General features: G+C 39.4%; 1 protein-coding gene across 1 annotated transcript; it reads right to left on the bottom strand.

Annotated features, from left to right (window-relative positions):
• Positions 1-1,332: 1,332 nt before the first annotated feature.
• LOC117258873 (rho-related GTP-binding protein RhoA-C) lies at positions 1,333-12,795 on the bottom strand. The gene is made up of 5 exons (XM_033630081.2): positions 12,674-12,795; positions 9,048-9,203; positions 6,653-6,773; positions 6,430-6,560; positions 1,333-1,640 (listed from the first exon to the last, which is right to left on the bottom strand). Exons 2-5 carry the CDS (start codon positions 9,201-9,203, stop codon positions 1,467-1,469), a joined length of 582 nt encoding a protein of 193 aa, XP_033485972.1. The 5' UTR covers positions 12,674-12,795; the 3' UTR covers positions 1,333-1,466.
• Positions 12,796-19,129: the final 6,334 nt, after the last annotated feature.

Below are 19,129 nucleotides of genomic sequence, written 5' to 3' on the forward strand. Positions count from 1 at the left end.
CTGTCACAAATATAGGCCTGTTGAGTTCAGTAATTTAAGCAAATGATAGCCCGGACTATTAATTGAATTTTTACGGTAAGTGTAGAGAGAATTTCTGTTAAAAAGAGAAACTCTGACATGACTGTAGTGACTGAAATAGTGCTGTAGAAATGTAAATTATCCTGAATTAATTGAGACAACAGAGAAACATGGAGGAAATGTTGAGTTTGCATCAACAGCAAATTAAAACAGGAGCAGATCAGAAAACACAGAGGCTTCTGATGAAAAATACTTAAACAGGAAACTATAAATAAGGCTTGTCTCTAATATAACCCTGTTTTACATAAACATCTGCTTCTCTCTGTAGTTGAGGCTGGTTACTATTTGAAAATTTGCAGTTGAGGTCTACAGCAGTGGTTCCCAAGTGGTGGGTCGCAGGCCCATTCTGAACGGACCACAAGTGACTCACGAACATGTCAGCTTTGTGAGAAATACACATTTTCTAAGTACAGTGAATTTCCAGCACTGACCTTTTTTCTTCAATACAGCAAACTAGCTGGATGACATGGCCAAACGCAAGTAACAGTATGACATTGAATGTATTTAAGTGTGTGGACCTTGGACAAATGAATAAGGAGAAATCTGGAAATCCTGTGGCTGTACCAGTTGGGAACCACTGGTATAGAGGACAATACAATTTTGTTAACCCTTAAATACCCAACTGTATACAGTGACATCCACATCAGTTCAGTCATAAGGGTTTCTGATTTGAAAGCTACGATAAGCTCAACTTAATTTTTTAAATCATTGCATTCATCATAAAACACTCAAATAAGTTGGTCTCATTACCATTGTGTATTTATGCTCGAATGCCATCATTCAAACTCAGCTTTTTAAATGGATGGAATTTGTATCAAATACTACAGGTTCATAAAACAGAAACACTAGACCATATAAATTTAGGCTGGTCTATGTTTCTACAGGGAAATAAAGGAGAAAGAAAGACAAGCAGAGTCACAGTGCAGGCCATGGAAGTCGTCCAACAGTTAGTTAGGCAGGCACGGATCTGGGGGTGCACTGACACACCTGATCTCTTCTGGAGCTGCTCTCAACTATAAACCATAGAGCTATGGTTTAGAACAGAGGAGACAATCATACTCCATTCAATGAACTGGAAACTCTACATACCCTCCCACACTTTGAAAAGTACGCATCTCTTCACATTCTCATAATATTTTTATGAATCCTAAACACAAGATTACAGTATTTTTATTTGAAAGCTAAAAGCTATAACCTTGTACTTAAATGTATATAGTCCCTTTTTCCAATGCATTTGACCTTCCTTTTTTCCCCTTTAGCTTGGTTCTCTCTCATCCCTATAACGCCCCATTTCATTGTGCCCACCTTGGTGACAAAGCAGGCACAGAGGAGGGATGATTATTTGGCCTGGTTTGTTTCCCCCTCCCAATACTGTGTGAGCTGACACTCTATAGCAGAAGGCAGCCGCTCTTCTTGCCTCGCCTCCTGGCCTGCAGTGCCGCCCTGGTGGCCATCTCAAACACCTCCCTCACACCATCCTTGGTCTTGGCTGAGCACTCCAAGTAACCAAAGGCATTGATCCGGTTAGCCATGTCCCTCGCCTCGTCTGACTTCACTGGTTCCTGTGTGGTACACCAAAATCATCAACTAATAGAAAACATCATTTTAAAATATAGACAAAACATTTGAAAACATTCAACAGCACTTATAAGACACTGTATGTTCAGTCTTTCAATGGTCAAAATGTGAAATCCCTTTATTGTATGACTTCTGTTCTATGTTGATAATAATTTTGCCTCTTCTGAGCAGTTAGTACATGCATATAATATTCTTTGAACCTGTTTCTACAGGTATCTTTAGCTCAGAAACTCAGCAATGTCAAACAGGCCCTAAGTGTCATTTTTAGTAGCTTAATAAACACAATTTAACAGCACTGGGATTACTTTTAGATACTTGAGCAATACGGTTACAGTGATATACCAGTTTCAAGGTATACCGTCAGGGCTCGACAGTGCGAGTGTTTCACTTGCATTTGCGACTAAAAATAGGTGTGTGCGAACTGTAAAAAATATTTAAGGGCACATGTACGCATTAAAAAACAGCCGAAGCAGCCAATATTTTTGTCAATAAAAAAATATGATAATCTACCTTCCCCGCGTGACACGGTTAAGGCCTCTACACATGATCAGCTGTAAAACCGCTTTGCTGGCTGTCCCATCGTTTGTCTATGGAGAGGGCGGCAACGTCTGACAAAGTGGCACCGCTACCCTTGGCATCGCGCACCGCTCGGATTTTCCGCCCGAGCGCTGCGCTCAGAGTTGAAATTATTTGAACTTTGACCATGCCGCTGCGCTGCACCTGGTGGTGAGTGAAGCGCGTTATTATCATGTGAAGGCCGCTTTAGGGACCGTTCACCACGGTACCGCTGCTGGGCAGGGTGGAAATAAAGCCCTTTTCACACAGAGCACGCAAAGCGCAGACCTCCGCCGACGAACCCATTCATTGTGTATGTGCTATCATGGCGCAAGAGCGCACCGCTCTGCCGTCAAACTGAGCGGCGCGTGAGAGGGCACATGCCGCGGCGTCTGTGCACCGGCAGCCTGCGCTCGAATTGAAAATTTTTTAATTTCACCACAACGCGCTGTGACGACACCTCAGCGCGTCCAATAGCAGAGAAGAGCCTGAAGTAGACCCGGAAGCGGTCACCATGGAGCTGTAGCTCCTGAACGAGCCTGTACTCCCCCAAATCCTGTCTTGCGCGCCTTGCTCTCCGCTTGCTCTGCGCCCTACACCACAGTGGGCGCCGCGAAAATCGCACTCTGTCCTGCAGAGTTTCAGAGGACCTGAAGAATGTTTTAGGATAGTAATAACATTATATAAGATAATCATATTGAAAAGATGATATATATAAGATAATAACATTAAAGACAAAATTAAATTGCAATACTTTTTCAAAACTTGATGATTTTACCTTTCTGTACAATTTGTATACAAATTCATTAAATAATTTTGCTTGTAAATGTCTATTTGCATCACATTTATTACGGAAAACACATTATTTGATCAATTTACATTGTGCCCCTGAAGTTCTTTGTGCGCTCCTTACTTTTTCAACTTAGGAGCACATGTGCTCCTTGGGAAAAAAGTTAGCGTCAAGCCCTGACCGTGATATAAAAGTTGACGGTTAGTATACCGTGTTCATTTGCTTATCTACAATATTGGAAAAAACATGTAACTGGATGTTAACTCTCTCCTTTATTATATGTTATTTTCTGAGGGGAGACTTTTTACACATAATTCCATTAACACAATGGTTTCAGGTTTCAATTATAGTGGTAACATGTTTGTTGAACCAAAATAACCCTTCATTTTTAATTCCTTTAGGGGTCATTCTGAAATATTAATTCTCTAATACTATGATACCGTGAAACCGTGATATTTTCGTTCTAGCTAGCTATCGTACTTGAAAATCTCATATTGTTGAAACCGTGCTGAGAAGCATGTTTCAGAAAATGATTCTGTGTAACTGAAAAGAATGACTGCTCTAGTCCTGCGCTTTCCTGTGATATGCGTGGAATTTCTGTACGACCCTGCATTCGCGAGTAATCCATCCAAGAGTAATGTGTGTGCAAAGCTGTATGAAAGCTTTGTTATACATAATTTTAGTGTAACTTTATAATTTTTTCCTTGTGAAAATATTGACTACCGACAAGTGCTTGGTCTTATCAGAAAGCTGTGGTCACGCTGTTTCACGTGATATGAGTGGCTTCTCGCTATGATGAATGGTTGCAGAGAAAATCAATAGAGAAGAACAGGTGTGAATTTGGACGCACTTTGCGTCGTTCAGGCCCATAACCGCTATCCCTATGATGCTAAAGTTAGTGATTATTTGTATTGTTACCTCTCTGGCTGCATATGTGTGAGATGCAGCCACTTGTCTGTCTGAGTTGCGCTTTAATGTGTGAGGTGAATCAATAGCGCATCACTGTTCTACTCAGTAGTTATAGGCTAATCTATTGTAGGATGGTCAGACAGCACTTGGGTGTGTTTACAAAAATGCGGCTTGTCGATTTAAACATTTCATACACCAGATGTAACATGGACCTTCCGATGCACGTTCAGCCCATTCATATGAGTCAGCTGTCACTGTTTGTCAGTAGAGACTTCACTCTGCAGTGTAGTTTATACAGTTTAGTGATTCACCAGAGAAATACACAGTAATACTGGGCTTCATGATTTCCCTCTATCTTACCTTTAACTGTAAATCTAATATATATATTATATCCAGTATATATATATACAGTACAGGCCAAAAGTTTGGACACACCTTCTCATTCAATGCGTTTTCTTTATTTTCATGACTATTTACATTGTAGATTCTCACTGAAGGCATCAAAACTATGAATGAACACATGTGGAGTTATGTACTTAACAAAAAAAGGTGAAATAACTGAAAACATGTTTTATATTCTAGTTTCTTCAAAATAGCCACCCTTTGCTCTGATTACTGCTTTGCACACTCTTGGCATTCTCTCGATGATCTTCAAGAGGTAGTCACCTGAAATGGTTTTCCAACGGTCTTGAAGGAGTTCCCAGAGGTGTGTAGCACTTGTTGGCCCCTTTGCCTTCACTTCATGTCGCTGCAGGATGCTGTGGTAGCCATGCTGGTTCAGTGTGCCTTCAATTTTGAATAAATCCCCAACAGTGTCACCAGCAAAACACCCCCACACCATCACACCTCCTCCTCCATGCTTCACAGTGGGAACCAGGCATGTGGAATCCATCCGTTCACCTTTTCTGCGTCTCACAAAGACACGGCGGTTGGAACCAAAGATTTCAAATTTGGACTCATCAGACCAAAGCACAGATTTCCACTGGTCTAATGTCCATTCCTTGTGTTTCTTGGCCCAAACAAATCTCTTCTGCTTGTTGCCTCTCCTTAGCAGTGGTTTCCTAGCAGCTATTTGACCATGAAGGCCTGATTGGCGCAGTCTCCTCTTAACAGTTGTTCTAGAGATGGGTCTGCTGCTAGAACTCTGTGTGGCATTCATCTGGTCTCTGATCTGAGCTGCTGTTAACTTGCGATTTCTGAGGCTGGTGACTCGGATGAACTTATCCTCAGAAGCAGAGGTGACTCTTGGTCTTCCTTTCCTGGGTTGGTCCTCATGTGTGCCAGTTTGGTTGTAGCGCTTGATGGTTTTTGCGACTCCACTTGGGGACACATTTAAAGTTTTTGCAATTTTCCGGACTGACTGACCTTCATTTCTTAAAGTAATGATGGCCACTCGTTTTTCTTTAGTTAGCTGATTGGTTCTTGCCATAATATGAATTTTAACAGTTGTCCAACAGGGCTGTCGGCTGTGTATTAACCTGACTTCTGCACAACACAACTGATGGTCCCAACCCCATTGATAAAGCAAGAAATTCCACTAATTAACCCTGATAAGGCACACCTGTGAAGTGGAAACCATTTCAGGTGACTACCTCTTGAAGCTCATCAAGAGAATGCCAAGAGTGTGCAAAGCAGTAATCAGAGCAAAGGGTGGCTATTTTGAAGAAACTAAAATATAAAACATGTTTTCAGTTATTTCACCTTTTTTTGTTAAGTACATAACTCCACATGTGTTCATTCATAGTTTTGATGCCTTCAGTGAGAATCTACAATGTAAATAGTCATGAAAATAAAGAAAACGCATTGAATGAGAAGGTGTGTCCAAACTTTTGGACTGTACTGTATATTATCGGTTATTGCATCGGTTATCGGCCATGAGAAGCAGGTAATCATTGGTTATCAGTATTGGTTGAAACAATCCATATCGGTGCATGCCTATTAAAAAGCATGTTCACTTCATGCCTTTTGGAGATCAGTTTATCTTCTACTCACTTAACTATTCATAGTAAAAGAAATTTTGAGCAGGGTAGCCTAAACTTTTGCATGCCACTTTAGGTTCAAAATTCCAGTATTGTGACAACACTACACCTGGATGTAAATCTTCTTACACCCTGGTATAAATATCATTGTTGGCTATGGACAACTGGGTGTTTGTCTCTGCCATCATGCTACATAAATACAGGTGTAAATAGCCACATTGGCTATTTCAACCCAGGTGCAAATAGCATTATTGGCTGTGGACACCTGGGTGCTAATAGCATTTGTCAAATAATCATCAGTTACAGTGCTACAAAATGCTGATGAATATTATGGGAAAATAGCCACAAGCTAGGATTCAAACTCAAGTAAATGAAAGGTTAAAAACAATGATATCATTTCTATGTATATGTTGCTGTTTTTTTACTTTGACACATCAGTCCTGCTAGTAGTTCGTCCTGCTGTGGTAGGATTAGTATGATACTCTGTGTATATATAACTCCACATTGTAATGTGCTCCATAGAGTAAGGGTCTCACTGACCTGTTTCATCTTAGCTAACTCTCGACGCGTGTGTTCATCATTTCTCAGGTCTTTCTTGTTTCCCACAAGAATAATGGGCACATTGGGACAGAAGTGCTTGACCTCAGGAGTCCACTTCTCTGGAATATTCTCTGCATCAGGCACAAGGTGAACATGTTGAACATGGAGCAGATGCAAACAGAATGTTTGTGGAAAAACAACAATGACAAAGAGGAAATCTCACCCAAACTGTCAGGGCTGTCAATGGAGAAACACATGAGGATGACATCTGTGTCTGGATAGGAGAGAGGCCTCAGTCGGTCATAGTCCTCCTGACCTGCTGTGTCCCAAAGAGCCAGTTCCACCTATAACAGGACAGGATAACAGGACTACATTACAACCAAGGACTTTACTACATACATTATTTTTTATTTATTTCATATTTTACCCCCCTGAGGGGAAATTCAATTTTTTCACTCTTTTGTCATTAACACACAGGTCCGGTAGCAGTAGTAGTACACATGCACAAACAGGACCTATACATGCACAAAGTGGAGAGATGTCAGAGTGAGGGGGCTGCCTTGGTCAGGCGCCCTGAGCGGTTGGGGGGTTTGGTGCCTTGCCGAGGTGCCTTGCTCAAGGCGGTGACCTCTCCAGCCACCAGTCCACACTCCGTAATTGGTCCGGACGGGGACTTGAACAGGCGATCCTCCGGTTCCCAACCCAAGTCCCTATGGACTGAGCTACTGCCACCCGTATTCAGTACATCAGTATACCTTTGTAAAAATTAAATGTCCTGGACTCTGTATGACAAATTCAAGTTTGTGAATGATTCAAAATGATCTGTGATTGTAGGGAAAAAATACAAATTGTCTAAAATTTAAGCACAAATTAAATCGGTGAGAGTACACAAGCCCTCACCGTTGTACACCTAGCTTACCATAAAGACTGGAAATGAGGGAAAATAGTGAGCCTGACTGTATCTATATGAAATATAAAATTGACCATTTGGAACTCTCTCCCCCCCCTGTAATCTGCAACGCCCCTTCACTGGACATTTTCAAATCCACCCTCAAAACCCATCTGTTCACCATGGCTTTTTAATTCAATAATCCATCTCATCCCCAGTGTACCATCACACAGTTTCTCTGCTTTCTTCTGTTGTTTGTTATATTTTTGTTGCTTTTCTGTACTGCTTGTGTTGTATTGTACTGTTCTGTTGGTGTTATTGTTTCATTACTATGTATTGTAAAGTGACCTTGGGTTTCTTGAAAGGCGCTATATAAATTAAAGTTATTATTATTAGTATTATTATTATTATTATTATCATTATTATTATTATTATTATTATTATTATTATTATTATTATCATTATCATTATTGTTATTCAAGCGCATGTTAGGGGCTGCATCTATTTTTTGGCAACCAGCTGCCCGGCTCAGTGACTTCCCAAGTCTTGTCATCAGCTGGTTGCATTGACAGTATATGACAGCTCCCCAAAAATGAAGCCAAACATCTGGATCAAGCTGGCTGCAGTATAGGTCATAAACAGGTCTTACAGTTTACATCCATGTCTGTGAAAACATGGATGCTTCACACACATCTTCCCCCTGACAGCCCAGAAGATCTATACAATCAGCACAGTTTCAAGGTGGACACCCAAGATGTGTGTCACCAATTCAGTATCTGACCAAATATTTCCCCTTCTGTTCCTGAGATATGATGTTGAGTTATAGCCAGAAAAGTGTTTTTTATGCAGAACATCATGATGTCACAGTGAAGCTGACCTTTGACCTTTTGGATATAAGATGTCATTACTTCATTATATCCTATCAGATATTTGTGTGACATTTTGTCGTAATTAGTGTAAAAAAGTTAGTTACGTCCCCATAGTCTTGTTACAGGGGGGCTGCTAACTACGGTGGCCAACACAAAAGATAGATTGCTGACGTTTTTGAGGTTCTTCTGTTGTATGTTGTGGTGTTGTATATTGTTGTTTCTGTGACATTTTAAGGTGCTAATAGTACACCAATAAAGGTGTATCTTACCTTATCTTATCTTATCTTAAATATATGCATGATTGTATATAAGTGTATGATGTATGGTGTGTAGGAGTATAATCATATGGGTGGATGTCTGTAGATATGTATAATTTTTATTTGTGTTTATATATTTTTTCCTTTTTTTATATGTAAAATTATATATAGATATAGTTTTACTTTTTAATGTAAATTCTGCAAATATTCAGTCGTTAATTGTGAGCACGAATGTTAATAAACTCAACTCAAAAACATGACTGTCTAGAGCCAGTGTTTGGTTTGTCCGTTCTGGGCTACTGTAGAAACAAGGCAGTGCAACATTGAGATCTCTATAAACAAGGACCCACTCCCTATGTAGATATAAATGGCTCATTTTAAGGTAACGAAAACACAATGACTCATATTTTCAGGTTATTATACACTAAAGAAAACACACTTATTACGCTCCATTTCTGCCAATATACCCCCCTAAATCCTACAACTGGACCTTTAAAACAATCCCTGAGGTTCAGAGCCTCAGACTTCACAGTGTTTCAATAGACTACTGTAAAAAAACATGAAAGAAAAACACAACATTTGTGAGTATAATGAACAGCTTACCTGTTTACCATCGACCTCAATATCTGCCACATAGTTTTCGAACACTGTGGGCACATAAACCTCAGGGAACTGGTCTTTGCTGAACACTATGAGCAGACAGGTCTTTCCACAGGCTCCATCACCAACTATCACCAGTTTCTTTCTGATTGCAGCCATCTAAAAGAATAACAACAGAACAGAGCCATTTACCAGCATCAAGATATGGGATGTTTACAGGCAAGTTCAGGCAGGTTGGAGATTTAAAGGACACAGTGATGACTTAATTTTAACCAGTGTCAGCTATTTTGTTTGTGGAGAGCCCCAGAAATTCAGTATGGACGAGGAAACACAAACTATTAAGCCATGAAATCTAAAAAGGCTCAACAAAAGTTCTACGGTGTATTTCTGTGGGAAAGTATCTTTTACATTTGTTTGCAGTGAGTGAAGCATGTTCTTTGTACAACCAACGTGAACATAACATGTTTGCTATGTTTTCAGCTGAGCTTAATAGATCTCTCAGAGAAATTCCTCCTTCAAACTGTGGACTAGGGTTGCAGCAGTATACCGGTTTTAAAGTATACCATGACATGAAAATGACAATTATCATACCGTGTACATTTGCTTATCTACGATATTGAAAGAAAATGCAACTGGATGGAGAATCTCTACTTAATTGTAATTATTTTCCAAAGATGGACTTTTTACACATACTTCCATTTAAAAAAAAACAAGATTTCAAGAAGGGTTGCAACAGTCAAGTTCAACTTTATTTTAGTTTTTACACATACTTCCATTTTAAAAAATGGTTTCCAGTTTCTATTATAGTAATAACACATTAGTTCAACCAAAAAAAAAAACCCCTTCTGTTTTTATTCCTTTAAGGGTCATTTTGTCTCATAATAATTAGTCTGTAATACCATGATACCGTCATATCTTCTGAGATGGTTACTGTACCATAAAATCTTATACCATTGCAACCCTTCTGTAAATGTGCTTATTTATCACCCATCCTAAAAACTTACACAGCTGCAATGTTTCATCATATCAGACCAAAAACAGCCTGCATCAACACAATGTACAAGGCCAATCTGAATTACGGATCCGTAAGTTTGCAGACACCTGAACACAGCACAACCTTTTATAATACTGTGAGGAAATATTTCATAACTCTGGATAGATATCATGGCAACAACTATTTTATCCTCTTCCAGCTGTAGCAATTGCAAGATTCGTAGAATTAAATTGTTCACGTTACAAAACTGATCTACCAGGAATGTTTGCTTGCATCTATTGGACTGGCAAACCAATACTTTGCTCAGTGATGGAGACTGCGACCTCTGTGAGGTCCCTGCTGTGCCAATGCAGTGGCCTCAATGAAATGAGTGAGGGGGCTTCACTTTTTTATGTAGCACCGCTGTCAGTTGGAACACAACCTCAATCTCAGAGGAAAGATGAAGCCGAGTACAGTTCATAGTGGTACTCTGACATCAGCACACATCAAAAGCTAAAGAATGCCTATTAAAAACACCTGCAGTGTTTTTATCACATTTACTCATGAGATCAGCAAATCGTAAATACTGTAATTCCACTGTTTCCTCTGTTGAATGAACTGTAGGTTATATGATGTGTTTGGAGTGTGTCACAGGGGTCAATAGTATGGAGTCCAATTACATTCTGTGATGCAGCTGATGTGTGTTGCAATTTAGATGGGTGACGAATGTGACCTACTTGTGGCAGTACATGAAAAGTGATCACCAAAGTCAAGAGCATTCATCCTAAATTGTCAATATCTCTCATATTTCATGACATTACATCAGTATCTTCCCCAGAGTTATACCTCTCCTGTAGCGACAAAAAGCCAAACTAACTAGGCACATCACATGCTCAATGTCAATAACCACCAAAATACTAACCAACCAACTTCTATTTAGGCTTAAAGGCAAACATAGGGGGTGGGGCATTATTCTGATAAGTTAAGGTTGTTAGCAATAGTCAATTCATTGAACTAATCACACAATGATAAATCGTAACACAATAGTAAACAGAGTCATTGTTATCCTTTTCATCAAAAATCTAAATCAACATATCTTGGTTAAAAATTGCAATATCATTGACTTGATGTTAAAGGGACAGTTCACCCCAAAACCAAAATAACATATTTTTCCTCTTACCTGTAGTGCTATTTATCAACCTAGATTGTTTTGGTGTGAGTTGCAGAGTGTTGGAGATATGAGCTGTAGCGATGTCTGCCTTCTCTCCAGTATAACAGAACTAGATGGCACTCAGATTATGGTGCTCAAAGTGTGGGATGTTTTTTTTTTAACTCAACAACAATGTCTTTTTTCCAGTATAATGCACAAATATTGTATTTTACAGTTTCATGTAGGAACTTTTTTTTCCTATCGCACTACACCCACTGACCATATCGCTGCACCGAAGGAACCACGCATGTAGTCATGGATGAGAGGCTTCAGCTTGTGACAGCAAGAGAAGTAAACACTGATGGCATCCTGTCTGGCTGATCTGTAACATTTGCTAGCTCAGTGGTGCTAGGCAGTGAATGCACACTTCCCTTTGTGAGTCCATGCAACTGGCAAATATAGTTCGCTAGGAATAACACAGTTCCTACATGAAACTGCTCATAACAAGGTTTGTGAATTATCTTGAGTAATCGGGTCATGATTTTGGGGACGAGACATAGCTGTTGGGTTTTTCAAATGTACTTTTTGGTGCTTTGAGCACCACAAGCCAAGTACCGTCTAGTTCCATCATATTGGAGAGAAGGCACACAACTCTTAATACCTCCAACACTCGGCAACTCACACCAAAACTGTCTAGCCTGATGATGAGCACTACGGATAAGAGGAGAAATGTGCATTTTTGATTTGGGGGCGAACTGTCCCTTTAACAGTTGTTGATAAAAAGATCTATCAATTGAACTGCCAAATGAAACTAGGTTGTTGTTGCCATTTTTAATCCGAAACTGGTAAATGTTTTATCAGAATATATTCTTCCATATTTATTGAAGCTTCACCAATGTCGAAAAAAACTCAGTCAACCCAAATCGGACTTTTAGTGGCTGGATCTCCTAACGTTAACCTTACTAATTCGCATTCAGGTGACATCTGTACAGCCCGTCTTTCTACAACCACCTATATGAACTATAACCGCTTTATAGAATTTAATGGGTAAATATGAGGGTACACAACGCTGGCAGAGGTTTTAGTTATGATGATCTTTAAAGGGCATTTAGGCTTCTTAGCCACTTATCGTATCTGTGGAATGTAGCAAGTTTACGTTGCACTAGAACTTAACTTCCTAACTGCTATTTACCAATGATGTAAAGGGCTAGTTGTCAGCTCAATCTCTGGTGAACTGCTTCACTCTACTGATACCTTGTAATCGTGGTGTTACCTTAGTTTCCGTTAATTTTCTTATTTGGCTAACAGCAGTTTCCATTTCATCTGTGGAAGCTAACTATTAGCTTGCTAACTTTGCTTAGTTTTTTCGCGGCAGCTGGCCTCTCGTCAAGCTAGACACATCAAATCTTAAGGCCGCAACCTATTTCTTGATTCCAGTACCTACCCTGACATACAAAACAACGCAGTAGATACATATTCTGTGTAGATCATTAAACGTAATTTTACCGTTTCGTTAGAGGTCTTCGCCTTTCTTTAGTTTTCCCGTCGGACCTCACAGTCCCGCCCCCGACAGTGCCACGAAGATTAAACCCGCCCACTAAAAAGACGTTGCTGAAGTTGCATTACATCCTCTTCCTTATTTGCTCGTTTCTCTTTAAAGACATGAAGAAAAGTGCCACTGTGGCATGACTTTTCATAAAAACAAGGAACAGATAGATAGGTTACCACTCTGTTTTTTACGATGGAGTATTGGGGTCACTGGTAGAAAATACAATCGAGTCATATGCTTATGGTCAGGGTACCTTCATGCAGTTTGTTTTTCGTTTTAAACCAAAAACGAAAAAACGGAAATACCATGGTTTTCCCGTTCTTTCCTTTTTGGTTTAAAACGAAAAAACGAGAAAAGGGAGCCGTTTTTCCGTTTTTGTTGTCAGAATCAAAAAAACGAAAAATGACAAAACCAAATTCAAATAACAGCCCGACTTTGGTTTTTTGCAGATTAATTTTTTCATTTATTGTTTTGGACAAAAAGTAGAACGGCGGTGACATCAGAGGCGGAAGTAACTTCAAAATAAAAGACAGGAAGATAAGCTTGCCTATAAAACTTATAAATATCCTATAAAACTTTCCCATCTATCTTTTATTTCCACTTACACCTGATGTTTTGCGCATTTTGAAAAGCTGCCGGCCATTGCTTTGAGGAACTTTTTATTCATAATAATAGAAATAAAATGTTATGATCGCAAATTTTATGGCTACAGTAAAACTTGTTCAACATAACGTTGCTGTTCAGAGGGAAATCGTCATGCATATTGTTCCCATGAAGGACTATAGGGATTCCCTCAAAGGTTGTGTTTTAATATTCATTCGCTGAATTGTTTGCAATAAAGTAATCGAGGATATAATAAATTATTGTGTGTGCCGCGTTGTTACTGTTAACACGGGTTTTCTCCATAACGAATTGTTGTGTCAGTGAAGTGTCAAGCTGATGTTTGTCCTTTTTACCAGCAGATGGCAGTAGGCCTATGGATTTATTTGCTGTCAATGAAAGCCTGGTTTTCTCTTAGTTTCTGTTGGATTATACAGACCTGCAATTCTTCGGATTATTGATACGGACAATTCAAATTATATGCAGCATATATTTACTTGTATTCTTTTATATTGTTGTATCACATAGGCCTATGCATTGTTGGCAGAGATGGGCAGCATTTTAATTACATGTTTTTAAAATGTTTTATCACCTACTATAACAATAGAAATGTCATACAAAAATACATCCTGTGCCTTTTTTCAAAATCTGATTAATAATCAATGATTAATCGATTTTTTTTTAAATATATAATTAGTGGCAGCCCTAACTGTATGCAACACATCTGATTCATATGATTTTAACCTGTTAGTGTTTCTTGCAATGTCCCTCACAAATAAACTAATAAATACATGAATACAAACACCTTAGCTACTTCTACTCCTTCATCCAATATCTCTGCTTGTGGCGGAAGAGGTTGGCGGAAGTCGGATTCGAACGGAAGCAACGTTGGTTGGCGGGATCGTGAGTTAAAACTGTGCTGTGAACAGATTAAAGAGACGGAGAAGCTGACTAGTTAACAATCTCTTTTTGGACTTTGGATTCGGATTGTGTATTGGGGTACTGGTGGATTGAGTGGGGAGTTGAGTGCGGGATATCGGCCGACGGCCTGTTGGCCCGGTATGACGGTATTCTAGCTCTGCTTCTGACTGATCTGCAAGTCCCAAATACAAGGGAGAAGTTGAGGCTTGCATTCCCACAAGCAGGGACAGTTCATGGCCACTCAGGACAGAAGCTATGGGGGTGGGAGTGGGGAAATATGGAAGACTGTGAGCAGAAATAGACCCAAAAGAGATCGTACAGCTAGGGGTGATACTTCACAGGATAGTGATATGGATAACACGCAAACTAAAGTAAGGAGGGCTGAGTCTAACAAGGAGGTGAGATTTAAAGTCCTGATAAAAGTCAAGAGTGGCTCTGGGTTCTCCTCTGTCAGCCCTCTGAAATTGACAAAAGAGTTGAAGGAAACCATTGGAGATGTGATTCAAGCTACTGTCCTGAGTAATGGAATGATTTCTATTATTTGCAAGACAGAGGCTCAGCAAGAAAAGGCGCTTAAAATAAAAAACATCCTCGATAAAAGAGTTGAAGTGATCAAACCACGCTCTGTCTATGAGACTAAAGGGGTGATATACAATATATCAAATGATGTGTCAGAGGAAGAGCTGCTGAGGAGTTTGAAAGGAGGAAATGTTATTGGTGTGAAGCGCATGGGTAAAAATGATAGAGGATTCACTCCTATACTTTTAACATTCAAAGATGAAGAGCTGCCCAAAAAGGTGATGCTGGGATACATGAGCTACTCTGTAAAGACCTATGAAAAGCCCCCAATGAGATGCTTTAAATGCCAAAAATTTGGGCATGTTGCAGCTGTGTGCAGGGAGAGAAGAAGGTGCAGATGGTGTGATGGGGATCATGATGGGAAAGAGTGCAAAGGAACAGCTAAGTGTTGCAACTGTGGAGGTAATCACCCAGCTTCATACAGGGGATGTACACATTATCAAAAAGCTGAGAAGGTGCAGAAGATAAGAAAGGAAAACAAAGTGTCTTATGCAGAAGCAGTACAGAGGGTGGAAGACACAAGCAAGGTGGGGCAGGTCAGAGCAGAATCTATCAATGAAAGGCAAATAAAAGGAGGAGAAATGTTTAACAGTGATGATGTCATGGTTGTGGTTAATAAAAAAAATGCTATTAGCATTTATGGTTGAAGCAATGTGGAGGGTGAAAATGGTTGCAAACAAAAAATTGGATGTGGCAAGAGAAATTACTACTGCAGCAGAACAGTTGCTGGGATTTAAGGGCATAGATCCAAAAGAGGTATGGGAGGCTACCTACTCACAAAATAAAGATGGGCACATTGTAAATGAGGGACAGGAACTACTGCTGGGAACGGATGAAGAAGAGATGGACAGCAGAGATGGGGATTATGATGAGGATTAACTTCATTCATAATGTTTTACATCTTACAATGGAATGCCAGGAGTTTAACAGCAAATGGGCAGGAACTTAAGAAAAGTTTAGAAGAATTCAGGGAGAAACCAGAAATCATCTGTATTCAAGAAACATGGTTAAAACCAAAATTGGAGTTTAAAATCAATGGATATAACAGTGAGAGGAAAGATAGAGAAAACAGGACAGGAGGGGGCTGTGCTACTTTTGTTAAAATGGGAATACAGTACAGAAGGAAAGAAGTTGAGACAGATTTGGAATGTCTAATTATGGAGGTATGGACCAATAGGGGGAAAATAACTATTGTGAACCTATATAACCCAAATAATAATCTGGAAGGGAAGCATTTGCAGGAAATAATGGACAAAATTAGTGCACCAGTGGTCTGGGTAGGGGATTTCAATGCTCATAATGAGCTATGGGGAGGACAGAAAAATGAAAGAAATGGAATTATGATACAGGAGTTTATGGATAAAAATAATCTGGTAGTGTTGAATGATGGTCAACCAACATGGTTTAGGGAAACTCATTCCATTTCATCCGCAATAGACATCACAATGTTATCAGCAGAATTAGCAGCAGTAAGTGGATGGGAAGTAATGGACCAGTATGCAATGGGGAGTGATCACATACCAATTATAAGCAAGTTTGGAAGGTGTTTGATTGAGGAACCAGATAACCTTGCAATGGGATTTAACTTTAAAAAAGCAAATTGGATAAAATATCAGGAAAAATTAAATGAAGAAATAGGCTTGATAGACAGTGAACATTGTGTAGAGGAATGGAATAGATCTTTCTCCAAATATATATGGTCAGTAGCAGTAGAGACGATCTCTAAGAAGAAGGTCCCTAGAAGAGGCTCTATGGTCCCTTGGTGGAATGAAGAGTGTAACAAAGCTGTTCATGCCAGGAATAAAGCATACAAGAAACTAAAAAGGTACCCATTAGAAAGCTATGCATTTGAATATAAGAAGTTGAGGGCCAGAGCCAGAAGGGTCATAAAAGAGGCTAAGAAAAAAAGCTGGAGAGATTTTTGCTGAAAGCTGGGGCCTGAGACCTCTACAAAGAAAATCTGGAACTTAGTTCGCAGAATGTCTGGGGTGTGCAGGCAGGGCAGACTACCTGTTCTTTGTCATAATGGAGAGGAGGCTATAAACAATAGAGAGAAAGCAGATATGTTAGTAAAGCAATTTCAAAAAGTTCATAGCTCAGACAATGTAAGCGAGGAAAATAAAAGAATAAGGCAAGAAGCAATAACAAGGAAAATTGATAAACTGCAGGGAAATAATGATAATTCAGATGCTATCAATAGTTATTTTACATTAGATGAGCTAAAAAGAGCTGTAAATCAAGGTAAGGATACAAGCCCAGGTAGAGATGGACTAGAGTATCAACTGTTTAAACATGCAGGAGTTTTTGTTTTAGAGGAATTGCTAGCACTTATTAATAGTGTGTGGGGGTCTAGCAAATTACCCAAAGAATGGAAACATGCAGTAATAATCCCAATTTTAAAACCAGGGAAAAAAACCGAGTGATCCAAGTTCTTATTGACCAATAGCTCTGACATCAGTAGTATGTAAAATCATGGAGCGTATGATAACATCCAGATTAGTGTATATGTTGGAGAAAAGAGAATACTTTGTGCCATACCAGAATGGGTTTAGGAAGGGTCGTTCAACAATGGACTCAGTCATGAACTTGGATTTAGATATAAAGAGAGCAATAGCAAACAAAGAAGCAGTTGTAGCAGTGTTCATTGACATCGAAAAAGCATATGATATGTTATGGAGAGAAGGACTATTAATCACTTTACATGATGTAGGTGTAAGAGGAAGACTTTTTAATTGGATTAAGGATTTTTTATGCAACAGGACAATATAGGTCAAAGCTGGTAGTGTGTTATCTGAAGAGGTGGAAGTGGAGAATGGCACGCCCCAGGGAAGTGTGATCAGCCCTGTGCTCTTTAACATTTTAATCAATGGCATATTTAGTACAGTGAGCAAGGATCTAGGTTTGTCATTATTTGCAGATGACGGAGCTATTTGGAAGCGAGGAAGGAATCTCAGTCATATCTTCAATAAAATGCAAGAAAGCCTGGATAAAGTGGTTGATTGGACTAAAAAATGGGGATTTAAAATCTCTATAGACAAAACAAAGTTCATGGTGTTTGGATATAAAAAGAAAATGCCAGATAAAGGTTTGATGATCAGTAGTCATACTCTAGAAAGGGTTCAGAGTTTTAAGTATCTCGGAATGTGGATGGATGAAAGAGTGACATGGAAAACATGTAGAGAAAACTGCGCTTAAATGTGAAAAAGTAATAAATGTTTTAAGATGTCTGGCAGGAACTGATTGGGGGGCTGACAGAGAAACCATGCTGATGATCTACAGAGCAATGATTCGATCTTGTATAGACTATGGGTGTGTAGTATATGGGTCAGCAGCACACACAACACTGAAAGCACTGGATATTGTGTAAGCAAAAGCCTTAAGAATATGTAGCGGAGCATTTCGAACTACCCCAGTTTCAGCTTTATTGGTGGAAATGGGAGAAATGCCATTGGGAATAAGGAGGGTTAAGCTTGGGCTCAAATATTTGATGAAAACAAAAGGGCAAGATGAGTCTTTTCCAACTAAAACACTGCTAGACCAACATTGGGAATTTGGGGGGAGGAAAAGAAGAATTAAAGTTAATTTTGGAGTCAAGCTAAAAGATAATGCAGGAAAAATAGGCATTCTGGAGAAGAAAGTATCTCCCCCAGTCTGCTGGTCAACTGTTCCACCATGGCTTTTTACAGAACCTGAGATTGATATGAGATTTTTAAATAGTAAGAAGAGGGAAAAGGACGAAAACATCGTTAATAAAATTCAAAAGCACTTGCAGCAAAAATGGAGGTCACATTTACAGATATATACAGATGGGTCAAAAGAACCAGAAAGCGGGAGGGTGGCAATTGGCATAGTAATCCCCCAGTTAGAAGTAAGAAAAGGCTATAGGATATCAGATCACACGTCAGTATACACAGCAGAGATGATGGCAGTTTTGAAGGCTCTTCAGTGGGTGGAGGACAATAAACCAAGTTATACAGTCATATGCAGTGATTCAGCAGCAACTATACAGACTATAAAAGAGGCACGTTCCAAGTCCAGACCTGACTTAATAACAGAAATGTGCCTAATATTGTATAGAATTAACAAAATGGGGTGTGAGGTGGGGTTCATCTGGGTACCAGCACATGTGGGCATACAGGGAAATGAGGAAGCAGACATTGTGGGTAAAAACGCAATAAAGCAGGAAAAAGTAAAATTGGAATTGGATTTTGGACCACCAGAATACTCATCTGTAATAAACCAGGCAGCAAAGGAAATGTGGCAGAACTCATGGGATAAGGAAAGCAAAGGCAGGATATTTTATAATATACAAA

The sequence above is a fragment of the Epinephelus lanceolatus genome, chromosome 8 (genome assembly GCF_041903045.1).
Source record: "Epinephelus lanceolatus isolate andai-2023 chromosome 8, ASM4190304v1, whole genome shotgun sequence".
Taxonomy (NCBI): domain Eukaryota; kingdom Metazoa; phylum Chordata; class Actinopteri; order Perciformes; family Serranidae; genus Epinephelus; species Epinephelus lanceolatus.